General features: G+C 37.0%; 1 protein-coding gene across 1 annotated transcript in view; it reads right to left on the bottom strand.

Annotated features, from left to right (window-relative positions):
• AKAP6 (A-kinase anchoring protein 6) overlaps positions 1-20,952 on the bottom strand; it is a gene marked incomplete at its 5' end in the record, with an annotated part of 309,960 nt that overhangs the window by 141,756 nt on the left and 147,252 nt on the right. The window contains one exon of the mRNA XM_037737882.1: positions 14,197-14,345. Within this exon, the coding sequence (XP_037593810.1) occupies positions 14,197-14,345 (149 nt within the window). The remainder of the gene's footprint in view (positions 1-14,196; positions 14,346-20,952) is intronic.

The raw sequence follows: 20,952 nt of genomic DNA, 5'->3' as shown, positions 1-20,952 counted from the left end.
TAAATTTATTATCTTTGCATTCTCAGTGTCCAGCATAGTCCCTAATGAATGACGATAAATGAATGTAGATAAAGAAACCAAAAACGTTCAGTGGGGCAAGAATGACTTCAGAAAAGCAGAATGTGTCAGACATAATAGTATCTCCTCACCAAATGCCAATACAACCACTGCAACATGAACAGGCTGCTTTACTCATTCTTTAGGTGAGATTTTGTTTTTACTATACTAAAATGGTAAATGCACTTACTTAAAATGATTATATGTAGTAGGTGTTAAATCATTGTTAATTGCCTTCCCCTTTCTTTCACCTCCTCCTCTTTTCTATGGTGAAAGCTAAATAAAGGAGGTGTATGAACATGAGAATTATTAATGAACAGTTTTCAAATAAATTAAAAAATATAGAAAATAATGAAATGCTCTGAACCATGGAAATTTTTTCACTGCATGCATTTATATCTATTGAACTGTTTCCTTCTATTATTCTCCTTATGATGGGCCTTAGAACCAGTCATTTTTTCTAGTTAGATGCACTTAAGACTTTTTCTCAAACAGTCTATACTGGAGACCTGTAAGTAGCAAATAAACCTAATACAGATATTCATCCTTTATCCAGTCTAATTTGTTTTCAACCTAGCTGAGAATATTCAGATTTGATATTTGATTTGTTAAATACAGTAAATACTTTGGTACCACATTTAGTTTCCTTGGTACACGATGAACACCAATGTCCTAAACAACAAATTCTTACAAAGTCTCAAAACAGATGACAAAAACGTTTTTCTTAAAAGCATTTGTGCCTGATTTCAGATTCTTGGCCATATGTTAATCCACAAGTTGGAAAAGACCTGAGATTTTTCCACATTTAGTGATATCAAACATATAACAGTGGCAAATCACAGCCAGGCACAGTGGTTAACACCTGTAATCTCAGCAATTTGGGAGGCCCAGCTGGATAGATCACCTGAGGTCAGGAATTTGAGACTAGTCTGGCCAACACGGCAAAACCCAGTCCCTACTAAAAATACCAAATTAGCCATGCGTGGTGGCACATGCCTGTAGATCCAGCTACTTGGGAGGCTGTGGCAGGCGAATTGCTTGAACCCAGGAGCCAGAGCTTGCAGTGAGCTGGGATCATGCCACTGCACTGCCTGGGCAACAGAGCGAGACTATGTCTCAAAAGAAATGAAAAAACTGGCAAATCAGAAATAAATTACCAAATTTCTTTGTAGGTCCTGAAATGATTACAATTGAATGTGCCCATTATTACAGGGAACTTCTTAAGTAAGGAAATAGTTCACTTTCTTATGTTTATATTACCTGCAAAGGTGTGTTTTTGAGTGATTTTATAAAAGTTACAATGTGCTCCAGGAAAAATTCCAGCTACTCTACAGGAAAACAGAAAAGACCATAAACAAATGAATTTATCAAGGGTAGGGCAGAACTAGTTAACAGTTCTATATTCCCTTGGAGAATATGCTGATTTTTATCAGCTGAATTCAGAACCAGGATCTTCTCTTGACTTTTTAGTGACAACTGCTCTCACCTCTCTGTTTCGAAGGGAGAGAGGTGATTAAAATTGTGGCAAGTAGCTTATAATCTTATAGGAATAGAACTATGAGTTCCTTTTGGAGGAACTTTTCTCATAAAATTTTCTTTGTAATTATGCTTGGGTTTATGTCAATACATTCACTCTCATTTGTAATGTAGATTTTAAAAGGCCTTGTAAGTATACCATTTTAATACTCTAAATATGTTTAAAAGGCCTGTAAGTATACCATTTTAATACTCTAAATATGTTATATTTTCTATGAAAGTGTTATAAAGCAAACTCACATATACTCTATGAAAGTGTTATAAAGCAAACACTTAACCAAAATGTATTCTTTTTGATACTTTTTATTTAAATTGCCATACACTTGATCTTAAATTGGTTCACAATAAAAGAGCTGGACATTCTGTTGTAGGTAGCTTAATCATGTTATAGGGAGAAAAAGTCTTCTAATTTGAAGTCAGTTTTTCTTAGACAAATATAGAATTATATATGTACTGGTTTTATAGTTTAAGCATCTAAACAGACAAGACTGTGGAGAAATAGATGTGCAAAATTTGTCTTTAGTGTTTATTTCTAAGTTTGGGTTTAACTACTATGGGTAATTGCTCTAAGCATTTCACAACATCTTGCCCACCACTTTACTTTACCTTTTTAAGGTTAAAAAAGATTCCAAGGCTTTTATAAATAAATAAAATACTAACAAGCTTATTTAGTATCATTTTTCTGCAGATTTGATGGTAATATATTACTTGTGAGGCCGGCATAGTTTAAGAAATAATCTTTCCTCTAAACCCTGATGGGAGTTATGTTTGACTAGCTAAGTGTTTGAATACATAAATGCATTCAGCCTTTGGTATTTAAAGTGAGCATCATTAACTCAACATTTCAACTTAAACTTTGCTTAAACGATAAAGTTTCACCCAAGTGAAATCAATGGGAGGTGTGTGTGAATATATGAGGTTTCAACTTGGTTCACTAAGGAATTTTGATGAAAACAGACAACCAAATTAAGAAATCATCAAAATAGAGCAATTATTAGTTGAAAAAAATATGTAGCATTAAAAGTCCTCACAGGTTTTCTACCTAAGGCTGAGTAATTGTGTGTGTGTGTGTGTGTGTGTGTGTGTGTGTGTGTGTGTGTGTATTTTTGGGCTCTTAATAATACATCTTTTGTATGTTTAATGTTAATTCACACTAAGACATCTAAAAACACCAGACTGGTTCCTGAAATACCACCTGTCTATACTGGGAGTTCTATTAAATGATCCAATTTTCCTAGCTTCTTTAGCATATTGATTTCTTCCCCAAATATTCACTAAGTGTTCACTGTTCACATTATTTGCCTAGGAAAGTTTGCCTCTGTATTTCAAAAAAGACACACAAAGGAGTGGTGACAAAATCTTGCAAAAATGTAGTTTAAGTATTTTACTGAAGTAAAAAACCAATAATAGATCAGAATTTCCCATCCTCCTCTATTCCATGTGTCACATAAGCACGGAAGGGAGACATAACAGTGGTGCCTGTTATATCTCCAATCATAATATCATCAAAGAATAAAATTTAGCTTTCCAGACATGGAATCTGATATGCACAGTTGCATGTAGAATCCCTTTCCACTCTAAACATATTAAAGTGTGGACACTAATTTACTATTTTGAATGAAAATTCATGAGCGACTTCCTCATGAGAAAAGCAGCCTGCCTTTGCCGTTAATAAATAAAAAGGAATATGGAGTTCTTTAGAGCAGTAATTTCCTCAGTTTTTATATATACCCACATACATGTGAATATGTCTAAGAAAAATAAAATCAAGCCTACAATCTTGTTAATAACTGGCCCCGCTTTCTCATGGACCATCTGTCTACAAATACCTATTATTGAAATAAAAAGCATAAAGCACCAAGATAATCTATCAAAAATTCTAACCAACAAGACAATCCATAACATTAGAAATATCAGTGTAGATTTCTGGGTGTAGTTAGAGGATTCTGTTACACTATCAGAAAGTTAAAGGCTTGTACAAATTTTCAGATAATATGCTGGACTAAGTTCTATCTAAGGAAACAGAAAACATTCTGAAGAATTTTAAAATCGGTAGTTGGAAGAACAAATGGATAAATGTACTTCAAAAGACAAAGAGATGACTTTTAAAAAAAGATAAACCTCCCTATGTTACCATTTGTGTGTTATGAGGGCACTGGATCCTTGGGAGGCTGAGGCAGGTGAATTGCTTGAACCCGGGAGGTGGAGGTTGCAGTGAGCCGAGATCGCGCCACTGCACTCCAGCCTGGCCCCTGGTGACAGAGTGAGACTCTGTCTCAAAAAAAAAAAAAAAAAAAACCAAAAAGAGGGCACTGGATCCAAACCCAATGGCACACTGCTGTAGGTTGGCCAGTTCACCCTTTCATAAAAGGATTACCCTACTCTAGGCCTCACTAGTTTTCCAAGTTGTAAGAGGTAATAGATAAACAACCTGGAAATAATTGTTGCCCAATTCTGACAAAAGCCTGGTAGCACAATTAGTATGAAAAGTTATCCTTTATTGAGGCTGACCCTACCCAGAGAGTGCTATGCTTGGACTACAAGATTTTAGTTACTTATAGAACTGTTCTTACTGAATTGTGGTTTTACATCACTTCTGCAGCCTACATCAAAAAACTGCTTTGGGGATTTGACTTCTCTTGTAGGGGTGTAGTATCACAGACACCTGTTTTGCCTTAAATAACTACAGGAGAAATTCCTCTCAGGTCTCAGCAGCATAAAAAGTTGTGCTTCATCTGATACAGATTATTTTTAATCATAAGACACTATATATTATCTGATAGCTAAGATTCCATTTTATTTTTTGGGTGTGGATAGCACAGAGTCAAATCAGAGCCCTTCTTGAGGACATACATAGGATATACATTTGTTTATTTTCTTAAAAGTACTTGACTTTTGCCTAACTTATTTTAGTCAAATATTTATTCTATTTTACTGTCAATATTTTTGTAAGTTGACTGAAATCCTTGGTTGAAGGGGATAGGGGAATGAATCAAGGAACACATTTTAAAGAAAAGAATTAACCTTAGTATATTAAAATGAAGTAAATTAGATTTGTCTTAGGTGTCTTCTCATTGTCCCTGTTAGCAACTTCCTACTTTTTTCAATGGGCCCCATCAACTCCCCAAAACAGTACAAAAATTGATCATTGTTATGAAGTGTGTGTGTGTGTGTGTGTGTGATTATATATACACATGAGTGTGTGTGTGTGCGCGTGTATATATATATATATATATATATATATATCTTTATTAGTTGACTATACTGTTAACTTTGAAGTCATACTTCTCCCAAAAACATGCTTCTACCTCTCTGGTTTGCCCTTTATTGGCTTTTGGCATGGATGGCATTAGATCACTGAAGTGGAATACTGTCTAGGTCTCCAATCGATTTAATGTATTTCATATTAAAGGCATATAATATCATGGCCCAAGTGAATACATTTCTACTGGTAAGAATTTTTTGTTTATTTTAGTCCAGAAAGACCTATCTTAATAATTACATAGTGGTCAGAATATCACTTATCCAGGAAGTAGCCAGGCACATTTGGCTCCTTTTGACTGTAGCCTACATTGTTATTTTACTATTTAACAGTTCCAGAGCACAAAGAAAGGGGCAAAAGGGGCCTGAATTTAACACTGATCTTCTATTAGACTGAGGTAAGGCTCAGGGGAAGGGAGTAAAAATGCAGGATGGAAACAAGATTTCTTTGGGTTGTCCAGTGACTCAATCTATATGTGAGACTGTTATCAACATTGGCACACACAAGAATAGCACATCATCTTATGGCTGGTGTGCACCAAAAAGAAAACACTTCATGTAGTAGTGTTCTAAAAATACCCACTGGGCAGAAATTCAAAATGGTCAGGGGGTGTGTGTGTTTGTAAGAGAGAGAGAGAGAGAATGCAAGAAAGACAGAGAGAGAGAGAGAGAGAGAGAGAGAGAGAGAGAGACAGAGAGAGAACTATGAGACAGCATGAGTATTCTGGCCTGCTGCTCAACAGAAAACAATAAAGATCACCCCATGGCAGGAAATTCAGGGTGGTTATGTCCCTTCTCATGTAGTTAAAGTCATCTGGCATATCTTATTGCTTAATTAATTTAGAGAAACAAATTTGGTCTTTAATCAAGTGGTATTTTAAATAATGATTCATTTGTTTTCACTTGTCAATTTCACTCCTCTTTGGGAATGTTATATTTATATGTATTTTCATACCCATCTAGAGGCACTTCTTTTCCTAAAAGAAAATGAACTCATCTTCCCTGCCAAATTTTTAGCCTATAATCCTATTTTAATTTAAAGTTCATGTTATTCAGCCTGTTGTTCTTGGGATTAACCTATATATGCTGTTTCTATTTGGGAAAAAAATTTATACTAAAACCTTGTGTGATGAGAGATGAACTCTTCCTGTTATCTCAGATACAAGGCATAAACCTCAGCTGTAGCTCCATCTGTAGACATTGCCCAATTTCATTCACAGCCAGAGGAAGTCAGGCATACAGCTGATGAGACTGAGGTATCTTCTGGAACTTCACCACAGGAGCAGAAGTCTCTAAAAACTCTCTTGAAATCCTTCTAATTCCAGGAAGCAGAGTCAGAAATCACCTCCATGCCCTTCTGCTCCAATAGCATCAAATTATTTGTAGTAAACCTCAACAAATATAGATATTTCTCTCGTTCCTGTCTTATGGCTGAAGTTTACTATGTTTTACCTTGTTCCTGTCTTATGGCTGAAATCCTCACCCTCCCTCTACATATTTCTCTTTTAATTTTTGTTTTATTTATGTATTTAAAAATTTTATTTTTAATCTTTGTGGGTACATAGTTAAGTACATATATCTACGGAGTACATGAGCTATTTTGGTACAGCAGCACAATGAGTAATAATCATATCATGGAAAATTGGGCCTCCATCCCCTCAATATTTAGCCTTTGTGTTACAATCTAATTATACTCTTCTAGCTATTTTATAATGCACAATTAAGTTATTATTGACTATCGCCAATTTGTGCTATCAAGTACTAGGTCTTATACATTCTATTTTGTTTTAACCCATTAACCATCTACATCTCCCCCACTCTGATGCCCTACTACCCTTCCCCATCTCAAGTAACCATCCTTCTCTTCTCTGTCTCCATGATTTCAACTGTTGTGATTTTTAGATGTCACAAATAAAGTGAGACCATGCAATGTTTGATTTTCTATGGCTGGCTTATTTCACTTAACATAATGACCTCCAGTTCCATCATGTTGGTGCCTATGACAGAAGCTCATTCTTTTTCATGGCTGAATAGTACTCTATTCTGTATAAGTGCTACATTTTCTTTATCTATTCATTGGTTGATGGACACTTAAGCTTCTTCCAAAGCTTGGCTGTTGTGAACAGTGCTGCAACAAACATAAGAGTGCAGATATTTCTTCACTACACTGATTTCCTCTCTTTGGAGTATATGCCCAGCAGTGGGATTGCTGGATTGTATGGTAGCCCTATTTTTAGTTTTTTAAGAAACCTCCAAACTGCTCTCCATAGTGGTTATACTAATTTAGATTCCTACCAAAAGTGTAGGAGGGTTCCTTTTTCTTCACATCCTCACCAGCATTTGTTACTGCCTGACTTTTGAATAAAAGCCATTTTATTCAACTGCACAGACCTCTTCTAATGTCTAAAACCTATGCATCTTTTGACAGCTCAGATATTCCCTCCTCCCCGAAGCCTTCCTGACTCCTTTCAGCTAGGCTGGATTAGGTAACCTTCTCAGTACCCCCCAACACTCTATATCTCAAAATTTCCCCATTCTTCATTAAGTAATTTATTTTTTGGGACATGGTTTCACTCTGTCTCCAATGATGGAGTGCAGTGGTGTGATCACGGCTCACTGCAGCCTCAACCTCCTGGGCTCAAGTAATCCTCCCACCTCAAACTCCTAGGCAGCTGGGACTATAGATGCAAACCACCATGGCCAGCTACTTAAAAACTTTTTTGGTAGGGTGGGGGGGGGAGGTCTTACTATGTTGCCCAGGCTGGTCTTGAACTCCTGGGCTCAAATGATCTTCTTGGCTTGGCCTCTCAAAGTGCTGGGATTACAGGCATAAGCCACTGTGCCCAGCCCTGCCCATTGTTTTATAAGGATGTATCTAAATGTCTGTCTGTATCTCTCTCTCTCTCTCACTACACTGAAGACCATGGAGATTAAGTCTTATGTATCTTTTTCATTGCTAGCATCTCATACTACTGGCTGCAACACAGTAGTTGCACAATAAACATTTCAATAGCTTGTTTTTCATATTATCTATTATATTCTAGGTATTTTAGATATTTTCCTATCAATTATTGCATTTCCTTTCTTCAAAAAACATGAAGTAGACTAGGATAATCATTCACATTTTATAGACAGATATTATAATTTGGTAAGGTTAAATGTCCCAATCAAGTTTCCATAGCTACAAAGTAGCAGAGAGTTAACTTGAATTCTATTCTTAATTTTTAATCTACTTGTCCTCTCTCCTTTTAGGAAATTAGACTATAGTGAATGCATGACTTAACCCTAAAGAAAAACATTATTTGTGTAGTTGGAAGCAGTTTGAGCAGACTCAATGCAATCTAATATCTAGGATCAGGAGTTTTACCTATAGCTTTGAGACAGAAAATAATAGTCAACTGTCGTCCTCAATTCCTGTCAATCAAGATATTACCCGGAATTCTCAATGGCATATTCTTTATTTTATAATTATTGAATATCACAGCAGGAAATACTCTAAGTAAAATAAAAATGTTCTGCTTACCCATATTTTTAAAAATAAGCATTCCTTAAAGACAATGCTATGTTCACCTTGCAGGGAGAGCACAGTTTACCACAAGGTAAATTCTTGGCTGTCTCATCTTCTGCTACCCCGTGGTTACCATGCTGTCCTTAATGTTGGCTGAGAAGCCCAAAACACTTCTGAGCTCCAGATCTGCTTCCTGGGCTTTTCTACATGGATGTTTCCGAGAGCAGGGAAAGAACTATGTCTCAAATACTCTGCTTTTCATCCCTTTTACTCCTCCTCTGAATTCCCCTCCTCAGTGAATGCCACATCTCTCTCCTAGAGTGCACGAGTCTGAAATATGGAGGTCCATTCTCAAATAGCTCCTCCCTCAATAATCTCATCTACCCAGTGACCAAGGTTTGTCAATGGAGCTTCTTTCTTTCAGTTTCTATCACTGTTGTCTTAGCACAGGGCCTATTTCTTGTTTGGATGACTGGAATAGCCTCTTAATTGAGCACTGTCTAGCCTAGGCCTAAACAATCTATTCTCCACACAGCTAGTAGATAATTGTTGCAAACTACCACTCTAGTCATACTGGGCATCCTGTAGCGATTCTGGCTATTTGCACACACTGCCTCCTCTGTGAGAAACACCCTTGTTGTCATTTCTGACCCTGGACCATCCTCCATGACACTTCTTTTGGAAGGTTTTCCTGATTTCTATATACCTATCACCTTTCGTGTCCCACTGCCTCTATGTCCCCAGTGCCTAACACAGCCTGCACTTAATAGGTGCTCAATAAATATTACGTGTTAAATGACACCAAAGTCATTTGAATCCAAATATTCCTGTTTTCTTTCTCTTTGAGCCAATAACTGGGGCATCAGAATGGTTCCTTTTCCCTCACTTTCTTCATCCCGTGGGTTACTGAGGTTTACTGATACTTTCTGGCCTCAGTCTCCATCTAGTATCCATGTGCTGCATTAACTGTCAACCTAAAAAATCTTTAATGCACAAAGTGGCATTTCTCAGACTTCAGCATTAGATTCACCTGGGAGGGGCTGGGCACAGTGGCTCACTCTTATATAATCCCAGCACTTTGGAAGGTTGAGGTGGGTGGATCACTTGAGGTCAGGAGTTCGAGACTAGCCTGGGCAATGTGACAAAATCCTATCTCTACTAAAACTATAAAAATTAGCCAGGCATGGTGGCATGCACCTGTAATCCCAGATACTTGACAGACTGAGGCACAAGAATCACTGGAACCCAAGAGGTGGAATTTGCAATGAGCCAAGATCATGCCACTGTATTCCAGCCTGGGCAACAGAGCAAGACTAAAAAAAAAAAAAAAAAAAAAAAAAAAAAAAAAAAAAAAAAAAAAAAAAAAAAAAGACAGAAAGAGAAAGAAAGAAAGAAGAAAGAGAAAAGAAAAGAAAAAAGAATCCCCTGGGACTCTTGTTAAACAAAGATTGCTGGTCTCCACTCCTAGACTTTCCAGTTCAGTAGGTCTGAAGTGGGACCTAGAAATGACATTTCTAACAAATTCCTAGGAGACACTGCTGCTAGTGGTCCAGAGACTATACATTGAAAACTACTGAAGCAATGGTTCTCAGCTGGTGATGAGCATTAAAACATAATCACTATCATTCAATTCTCCCTAGTGAATCAAAATTTTCAATAGGGTGGGACAGGCTGGCTTTTTTTCTGCTTAAAAGCTCCACAGGTTATCCCTGATGCACTGTCTTGCTTAAGAACCATGAATTCAATGGTTAACGTCTGGATCTGGACTTCATCTTCTTCCAAATCCTTATTTTTCACATCTCCCCCAACTTGAATCCTCCTCTTCAGTCCTATGAAACAGTAAGCAGTCTGATGATCCCAGACCTCTTCTCCCTGTCTTTTAGCCCTCGATCAGTTTCATTTATTCATTCATGCATCCATTCATTTGCTGGGTATCTAGCACTTGCCAGGCACTGCACCAGATGCAGGAGAGAGTGCAGTGAACATGACAGATGCAGCCCTGCCTTATAGAGCTCATCCAGTTTCCCCTAAGCTCCCTAGCATTCTCTATTTCCCCTTCTCTCTCACTGCACAGATCAACATTGGCTTAATGCCGTACTCTCTTGCTAGACTGTAAATTCAATGAAGGCAGGGACTATGGTATGTCTTTGCAGGTGCTCAATATGTGTTTTCCAGGTTAAATTGAAAAACATGTCTGCTGACCTAGCCCTCTTTCAAAAACCATCTCCAGAGCCTTCTCTCTCTACTGTCTTTCCTGACCTTCTCTAATTCTACTTGACACAGTCAGAACTGAGCTCTGCTTTCAATGAGTCCTGCCCTCTTCCCCACACAGATTTCTAACTCAACACTTAAAATCTTTATTATATGCTGCTTGCAGAGATATGGTTCCTTCCACCAAATTGTGAGCTTCTCAAATGTAGGAACCATTTCATTTCCACCATTTTAACCTCTGCACTTCATAGAGCCTGACACATATAGAAGGTACTTTAAAAATGTCTGACAAATTCAGCCTGGGCAACATGGTGAAACCTTGTCTCCACTAAAAATACAAAAAATTAGCTTGGCATGGTGCCTCACCCGCAGTGACTCAGGAAGCTGAGGTGGGAGAATCGCCTGAGCTAAGAAGTTGAGGCTGCAGTGAGCCAAGATCACACCACTGTGCTTCAGCCTGGGCAATGGGAATGAGACCCTATCTAAAAAAAGAAAAAGTCTGTCAAATTAATGAATGAGTTAATTTTGTTTTGACTTTAACCTGCTTTGCAATGTTTTGCCCAAACTTCCTTGTGGTTTTAATAAACTCTACTTAAGACTTCCACTTCTCCATAGTAGAAAGGTACCTTAGTTTAAATATCATATAGTATGGAATACGTACAAAACCAGATTTTGGGGAAAGGGTCATTAAGAGTCCACACAAATCCTTACAGAGAGGGCAAAGAGTAACTTTATAGATTATCTTCTGCATTCTTGAGCCAGAGTTCTGAGTTGAGGTCTTAGCTCCACCTTAAACCTTCTATTCTTGCCTCTCAGTTCTCTCCTTTATATAGACTGAACAAAAGACAAGGTTTAAATCTACACCAGTACTGACAGAAAGAATGATGCTACTTCGCAAATTAAACTGAATCTTTGAAATTCATTAGAAAAATAAAATCAGACAACCTCTCAATAGGAAAAGGTATATGAAAAAGATATGGTTACACTTTACAAAATATACAGAAAGTAAGTGTTCTTCATAAACAATGCCCAGAGCATCACACTATGCACATAGCAGGCCCTCAGGGATATTTATTGGATGAAAAAAAGGCAGCTGATAAGTGCTTTCACCTAAACTGAAGAGCATTGGCTTTTGCTACTGTTGTAATCCCCGGAGACTCACACCCTCCAGGAGCTACGGTTCCACTTTGGGATGCTGGAGCCAGTGCCAAATGTTTCCCACAGGTGAACAAACTGTGTTACTGGAACTCATACAGCCTCACATATGTTCAGGGAAATCCTCCTACCACATATATTCATAACTGCTAACTACACAATTCATAGTTGCATAATATATAAGCTGTGATATATCACCTTGATACATACCCTTTTGTCAAGTTAGAGAGGTTATAAATTCATTTCTAAAAGATATTTTGGTTACGTAAAATTCTCAGAAATTTAAGATCACTATTCAATGTAGCAGCTGAGTCTTCCCTGGAGTAGTCTTATTCATTTTTCAACTATGTTAGTACATATAATATTTTTAGCATGCTTGTAGGCATGAGAAGGAAATAAAATGATATGAATTGTATCACCAACTTAATTTTCTCTTTAGTGTATTGGATATCTGCATATGGAATGAAGATCCTTGAAAGCCCACACTATTCCCACAATTATTTATTGGAAACAATGTTCATTCTATGTAACAAAAAGAATGATTAATGAAGTTAATGTATCATTGGAGCAGATAATTTTACAAAGCTATGTTCTTAAGGCTTCAGACTTAAGGATTTGACTGTGGGAACAGAGAGTTTTAAGGGCAGGACACCCCAGATAACCTCACCCACATGCATTTCTCAAACAATGCTTTTCTGTATGTAAACAGAAAATAGAAAGGAGTATATGGTTTTCCTCCTTAGTATTAAATAGCTGGCTTTCTTTCAGTGCACTCTTAAATTTCTGCACAATGCATAGCCTTCAGCACCCCAGGGAGCATAAACAAAGGATATCAGGCAAGTTCACCTACTCCCACTTCACAGAACAATGCTTGTTGTTAACTAAGCAATTCCCAGGGCAGATTTATGATTTGTGGAGCCCAGAGTGAGTGCTCAGGTTGGGTCCCTGGAATCTGGGGTCAGAAGCACGTGGTGCTGTTCAATCCCCAGGGCTTTACAAAACATGAAAATGTGACCTAAAGTTTGTGCTTGCATGTACACCAGAGGCTATTTAGGCATTTAGAGAAATTAAAGCACATTACAGCCTCAAAGCAGTTTATTGTTCATGCTTCAAGATTTAACCTTTTCTTTCTTATTTGCTACTATGTTTTTCCTCTGGTGAATAAATGGCTACAGAATCAAGTAACACAAATTGACTACATATAAAACATGTCTCATGTATTAAAATATACTGATAGAGCAACAAGTTATATAAAGAGGTCAATGTGAAAACTTGAAAAATCCCTTTTCATTTCTTAAACAGAATTATGACTCTGAATGGCTAAGAATACAGGAGTTATTTTCTGTATTCTTAGACATTGGGTTTTTATAATAAGAAAGAATTTTTCATCAGTGTACTTAATTTATCCCAAAACTTTATATGAGGATTATAGTTTCAGTCAGAACTATAAGCACTTTAAAAAACAAATGTAAACAAGTGCATGAAAAAGCTTCTTTCCTCCTGTTACTTTAAGAAATATTTTGACTAGAGTTACATCCCATAGGTTTATATAATGTTATTAACATGTAATGTAACTTTGGGGAGTAGTTTCTCCTACATGTTGTCTGAGTCTAAAAGTAAAATAGGTTATTGTTTTCATTTTTATGAGTATAGCTATTATCAAGTAATTAATACTAGGAAATAAATTTCATCACTACTCTTTTACTCTCTAAAATCACCTATTAAATATTACAATTGAACTGGAAAATAATATATATGCATATATACATATATATGTTTAGACAATGTTCACATAACTTTAAAAGTCATTTGGAAATATCTAAATACCTGACTTAACTGTTCAATAGTATAGTTAGTATAATATAAACACATGTTTATATTATAAAGCCATATGTCTCAGGCTGAATGAAATTGTTGATGGGTCACTGAAGGTGTTGGGTCCTTTCACATACCATAGATAATTCAAGAGCTAGTCTATTTCAACTGACTTCACGTGAAGCTAAGTGGCTAGCCCATGGTCTCTAAACAATTATTAAGTTTCTACATTATTCAGTAAAATTATGTACTACCAAGTTTCCAATGCGGTTCTGGTGTTTAAAAGTTCCTCAAATATGCTTTAAAATTAACTGTGAAATCTAAAAAATGGCAAATATAAGGAAAAAAATAATTTATAAAGAAGACAGATCAATACTAAAGGCACACTGTAGTCATGAAAACACTTATAAAATCACCACGCTCTATTTTAAAAATTAATATGAAGTCAGAAAGCTCTGAGTTAGATGGCAGAGGCTGATGAAATCCACAGTCTTCAATTCTGGCACATACGGAAAAGAACATAAATGCCTAGTCTATTGAGCTTCTTCTTGTCTGTTAGCGACAGAGGAAATACCTGCCTAACATCTACCAGTGGAAAATCATTGAAAAAGTAGATTAGTGAGAATAAAACAACAAAAAGAATAGTTCCCTACCCATTGCTTCCCACTGAATGAACTTTTGACATATCAGCAAACTCTTCTTTTCTCTTGCTGCTGCTGGTGTACTGCTCACTGTACAGCTTGAGGGACATCTGCTCAACAGCATCTCTTTGTGCTTCCAGGTAGCATAGTTGAACCTCAGCCTGGAAAGAGAAACAAAGAGAAATTGCTGTTTTAATCCAGAAGGAATGCATTTCAAGTGAGGTGTAACAACTCGAAGAATGGGAATTGTTCACATCATTATACTGTTCCTTTTCGAGTTGGATTTAATGGGATCAGTTGGGTATATTACAGAATTACATTTTTGATCCAAATCTTATAAGTTCTTCCTTAAAATATGACCTTAATAAATGAACCCTCAGAAGACTCTGTAAATATCACAAAATATCCCTGAGATCATAATACTGTATGATAAGACTTTACATAAAAATTCTGTGAAATTCCTCAATAATATTCTTCCTTGTCACATATGTAGCACTTATTTTTTAAAGATCCCCTTCCAACCCACACATTTGCATGGACACATATTCTAAATGCTTCTCTATTATTTTCCCTACAGAGAATAAAAAAAGCTTAGTATTAATTCCAGCACCTCTTCAATAACCACAATATATGTTCTTTATTACATTTTTTGGTTGTCTATGTTATTGTCTTAATAATTTTAAAGTAATGTGAATAGTGATTTTGCTTACATGCATGTTTGAACTGTTAAATCTTTCATACTTAGGGCTCACTGTAGTAAAGGAGAGGTAGTAAGTTCATCGTGCTGTTTTCTATCAAACCCAGGCCAAAAGAATGCTGAATAATATTTGGCATGAAACTGTATTGAATAGATGCTTTATTTATTGCAGCTGTTGTGATCCCTGTGGCTTTCAGTTTCCCTAGAACACCAGATGAGACCGAGAATGATGTCTTCTCAGGGGCATGCTTGGCCATGGTAAAGGGAAGGACGCAATGCTGAGTTTATGCACATTGTAGACCAAAGGACTCTTCTTTTAGTGTACGTCACTAAATCCAAGCATGTCCATTAACATTTCTGATAAACCTTAAAACTGCTACTTTACAATTCTATTATATATTCTAAGAAAACATTTCTGGGTCAGCTGTTGAGTAGTCACCAGAATTCTATAACATGTAAGAAGAAAAGTCAGGTCTCACATTACCTTCTACTCTTAGTATCCACAGCTGACCAAGGCCTTTTGCCTGATCTCTAGTTTTACAGCCTCAACTATGGAGAAAAAGTGAATATTATAAAGTGGCAGCTGCTTAAATTCCAAATTAGGACTCTATAAAGGAAATAGGTAACCTATGAAAAATGAGGTCTCACAGGCCAGATGCAGTGACTCATGCCTGTTATCCCAGCACTTTTGGAGACTGAGGCAGGTGGATCACTTGAGGTTAGGAGTTCGAGACCAGCCTGGTCAATGTGGCAAAACCTTGTCTCTATTAAAAATACAAAAATTAGCTGAGGGTCCTGGCATACGCTGCAGACCCAGTTACTTGGGAGGCTGAGGCAGGAGAATCACTCGTACCTGGGAGACGGAGGTTGTAGTGAGTGAAGATTGCACAACTGCACTTTAGCCTGGGTGACAAAGTGAGACACTGTCTCAGTTTAAAAAAAAGAAAAAAAAGTGAGGACCCAAACCATTCTAGAATTCCTATGTTGTTGCTTTTTATAAGTACTTAATTATGAATGCTCTGGGTTGCTGGGAAAGAACTTAAAGAAACACTATTAAAATTACTATCATTATATAATTGAAGTTTCAGAAATCAGATCAAAACTGCAATCTATTTGTTGGTTCATATGAATTGTTCTTGCCCAAACTAATTGACTTGAATAAGAAGACACTCAATGGATTAAGAACTATGTCAAACACTATAAACAAAGGATAATGTTATATGGAGTACATTCAGTTGGAAGTAGGGGGTATGGCTGGTGGGAAGGCACAAAGAAAATGCCAGATCTAGTGATTTTAGCATCTTTATTAATGACGTGGAAGAGGAGTATGTGGAATGTTAATGGCACATATAGAAGAGGACCAACTAAGAGGTTTGCAAACATCATGGAACCTGAAAGAATAATAACTACTGATATAATAATATTTTATTTTTAAAAGTCAACTAAATGTAAAGAGTCAACAATCAGAAACACAACGGAATAAATAACAGAATAAATCTTTTAAAAGAACATACAAATTTTTATGAGATAAATGAGATTACATAGATATTGAGCAATAGTCAAATAACTTAATACTCTTCCAAAATGTCACTCCTTTACTTCCACTGCAAAGCTACAAAGTTTAACGAGTATTATACCCACGTTAAGTATTCCACTGACTCCATTAGAATAATGCATTTGTGCCATTAGGTGCCAAGGGACATGTTTGATATCTAAAGGTTTCTGTTAGTTTTTAACCATCCTAAGTAACAAGCTGGACCATGGTTCATTCTGGACAATGACCTCACAAATGTGTACCACTGGTCACAAAAAGGATCACAAAGAGAGAAGTCAACTTCATATAGACTCAACATCATTACAGAAAAATAATCTGCATTTATCTCTGTGATTCTCAGTCATTTCTGTGTACAAAGAGATATATTTCACATATGACAGGTATATATGGAAAGAAATTCAGAGAACAAAGCTGAGAGTAACTTGAAAAATAATTAGTCACCTTACAAAATGATTGAAATGTTATAATCTATGACTTTTATTGCATAATATCTCACAAGCATTTGACAAAGGAAACTTCCGTGAACTAACAAGGAGATGAATTAGACGACCCAGGTCTTTCCTATCCATCTCTATTTATATTTCTGTTTTCAGTGATTCATTCCTAAATGAGATGATAAAAATAGAACCAAAGTAGTTCCTTCTGCTAAGGTTGAATGGCTTTGCCAGTCTAAATCTCTCTCAGCCTGTCTTAACTTTTTCTCATACTATATCTTAGCCCAAAGATAAATTTTTAAGAGAAAGAGTTGAAGAAAATTTAGTTCTTTAAAAACAGTAACACAATCTCTGGTTAAAGAAAAATTTATTAGCATCTATAACAGTAGATACTTTAAAAAGTGACTATATTTTATAAATGGCAACTTAGCCTGATTAAATAACACTTAAGGTGTATAATCAAAATAATTTGGCAACTTACTCATTAAACAGGGGGTTAGGGGAGAATACTTGGTGATGGAATCTCCTCTTCTAGGCCACTAAAAGACCCATGATGCCACCAATAGGAGTATAAGAAGAGCAATTCAGGTGGATGGGAGAAATTAGCTGGATTATTTGAGTCTATTAATTTAAGGTACTGGTGGTATGCCCAGAAGGAGATGTTCAGCAAGCAGGTGGAAATAGTAGGACTGAAATACAAACCTACGGGCAATGGGTGCCATTAGGAGATAAAGTGAGAATGCCATGGGAGAGAGTGAACAATGAGAAGAGAAAAAAAGAGTTTTCACTTACTCTAGTCTAGGCCTTCATTACCACTGGCTCACCAATGTAATGGATTCTCAGTCATTCTCTCTTTCAAAATTCATTTTATTTATGGTTCAATGACCTTTCTGAATCACAGTTGAGATCACTGGTGTGTTGTTGTTTGAGGGCTCGATTCTGGACCACTTTTCTCTATCTAGACTCTCTTCCATGGCTTTAAATGCCAACCAAGTAGTAATGCCTTCCAATCCTCTTCTCAAAGCTCCATATTTATATATCCAACCAATCACCTGACATCACTACTTGAGTTACTTTAGACCTCACAACTTAAAACAGAACTCTTCATTCTCAGCCTTACCACATTCCCCAAACCTTTCTGTACTTAGGCCTTTAAAAAAAACAAAACCTTTCCTTTTAAATAAATGGTACTATCTATTGCTCATGTCAGAAACCTGAGAGTCACTCTTGACTCTTCCTCTTCTTCATTTTCCTTAGCAGCTTATTCCCTTGGTTGTTGACTCCTCTTCTAAAATGTCTGCCCAGTCTCTTTCTGCAATCTGCACTGCTGCCAGCCTGGTCCAAGCGTTCATAAACTTTCACCTGTACTACAGCAAATATCTTCTAACACGTGTCTCCCTTCACTCATTCCTAGCCCTCTAATCGCTTCTCTTACACTGGCCCAAGTAGTCTTTATAAAAAATGAGCTGGTTTAGACTGCATTCAGACCCAAAAAACAAACTTCTCCCCTTGGCCTATGATATTTGGTTCCTGCTGACCTTAGACCACATTTCCCAAGAATCTCCCTCTTGATCACCAAGTCCCTGTCATCCTTCCCTTATTTCAATACTTTAAACATACTAGTTCTTTAAACAGCCTTTTCTTGCCTCAGGACCTTTAGACATATTGCTCCCTTTTTCTAGAACATTATCTTGCTAATGTCTTCTCATCTTTCCAGCCCTCAGCTGACGAGCTACTTCTCAGAGAGGCCTTGCCTAATTTATCAAAAGTAGATCAACTCTTTTTCCTCTATTTCAGATCCAGATTAATTTCCATCATAATGCATATTAAAATTTAAAATTCTTGCATTTGTTGGTTTACATTTTTTTCTGTCTTTTTCTAGACTCCAAACTCCATAAAGGATTGTTTCTGTCTCGTTTGCCATTTTGCATTGCCAGCACCCTGGCAATATCTGGAACATGAAAGGGGCTCAGTAAATAATTGTTCAATCGATGAATTGTACATTCTTGCATTCATCCATTTATTATTATTACTATTATTTTGAAATGGAGCCTCACTCTGTTGCCCAGGCTGGAGTGCAGTGGCACAATCTTGGCTCACTGCAACCTCTGCCTCCCAGGTTCAATTGAATCTCCTACCTCAGCCTCCCATGTAGCTGGGATTCCAGGCGCCTACCACCATGCCCAGCTAATTTTTGTATTTTTAGTAAAGATAGGGTTTCACCATGTTGACCAGGCTGGTTTTGAACTCCTGACCTCAGGTGATCTGCCTGCCTTGGCCTTCCAAAGTGCTGGGATTACAGGTAAGAGCCACCACACCGGCTGCATTCATCCATTTATTACTCATACATTTACTGAGACTTTCTCATATCTCAAGAACTGTACAAGGAATTATGGGAATAAGGAAGAATAAAACATAGTTACTTCTCCTGAGGCACTGCAGTGTAGTAGAAGAGACAGCCATGCCAACAGATAACTACAAGTGTCCAAGTGAAATTACTGTAGACAAGGATGAGAAAAATAATTTATTGCCTGAAGGTGGGGGTGAGGGGTAGGGAGCAAAGGCTTGATAGACGCGACATTGGAACCAAAACTGAGATAATGAGTATGACCTTGTCAGGTGAAGAAACAGATGGATATCTTCACAGACAGAGTAACTCATTTGCTCAGGGCACAGAGTTGTGAAAGGATGTGGCATGTTCAGAGAATGGTGGCTGGGACTTTGGGGTATTTGGATGAAGAGGCTAAAGTATATAGATGATAGAGGATGCCAGGTTAGAAAATTTGTACACTATCTTGGCCACAATGAGTGCCAGCAGAAGCTACTGTCATTTCAGTGATGGCCTTAATCTTCCTCTATCTCCCTTTTTATGTCATGACAAGATAGTTGCATAATGGATCAGTGCAAATATGTTGGTATAGCTCCTACCAGCTGTTGTACTTAGAGAAAGCTGCACTGAGAATTTGAATCAGCAATTCGTTTCAGGCTGGATGCCCACCATATCAAATAGTGGGAATGCCTAAGACATTCTCGTAACTAGAACCTCTGGTAAACTTTTAACATAATGTTATGCATTAAATTATATTCCCTCACCCCCAAATTCCTATGTGGAAGCCCTAACCCCCAATGTGCCTATATTTGGAGACAGAATCTTTAAGAAGGCAATAAAGGTTAAATGAGGTCACAAGGGTGGGGTCCCAATCCAGTAGGGCTGGTGTCCTTATAAGAAGAGGAAGAGACACCAGAAATGTGCATGCAAAGAGGAACAGCATATGAGAAAACAGCAAGAAGGCGGCCATCTGTGAGCCAAGGAGGTAGGCTTCACCAGAAATCAAACCTGTAGACACCTTGATCTTGGACTTCCAGCCTCCAGAGCTGTGAGAAATAATTTTTACTGTTTAGCCACCCAGTCTGTGGTATTTTGTTATGGCAGCCTAATAATGTCAGAAATGCTGCTTTCTCATCTGAGATTTAATACAATTGCTTTGCTACTTATCAATAGTGGCATGTTCCCCTCCCCCCGCTTTGTTTTATTGCATTTAGCACCTAAATCACTAGAGATACTCCTTTTCAAATTTAGGCTATAAATTAACAATTAGTAATTTAATAAGGACACAAAATGCAGTGCTCTAAAATATTTTATGGAAATTTGGCTTGGTATGTGGTGACCCAAATTCAATGCCCGGATCATTACTCAGTCATATACTTCCCTCTGATCTTGTGTGGGTACATAATAATAAAATTGCATATAACACATTTTGGGGAGGAAATTTCAGTCAGTCTAATAATCTTGAAAGATTAAACACATAATCACTTTTATAATAGCATATGGACATAGTGCTTAATCTTTGTTCTACAAAGCAATTTTTAGTTTGCTTTTTGCTAATTTGACTGATTTATCACTACATGTCCTGGAATTCTTTGTTGGGTTAAGCATCCTGAGAATATTCAAATTAATTTTACTTTTTCTTAACTCATACCATTGTAGATCTCCCTGTTCCCTCATACTAGACTTCATAGGTTCCCACCACATCTACTACTGCCTTTCTGTATCTGGGTCCATGTCCTCTTCAATTCCTTCT

This window comes from Cebus imitator, unplaced genomic scaffold, assembly GCF_001604975.1.
Source record: "Cebus imitator isolate Cc_AM_T3 unplaced genomic scaffold, Cebus_imitator-1.0 Scaffold44, whole genome shotgun sequence".
Classification (NCBI taxonomy): Eukaryota; Metazoa; Chordata; class Mammalia; order Primates; family Cebidae; genus Cebus; species Cebus imitator.
Note: the sequence above shows the minus strand (reverse complement) of the source record. Positions and strands in the feature narration are given on the sequence as shown.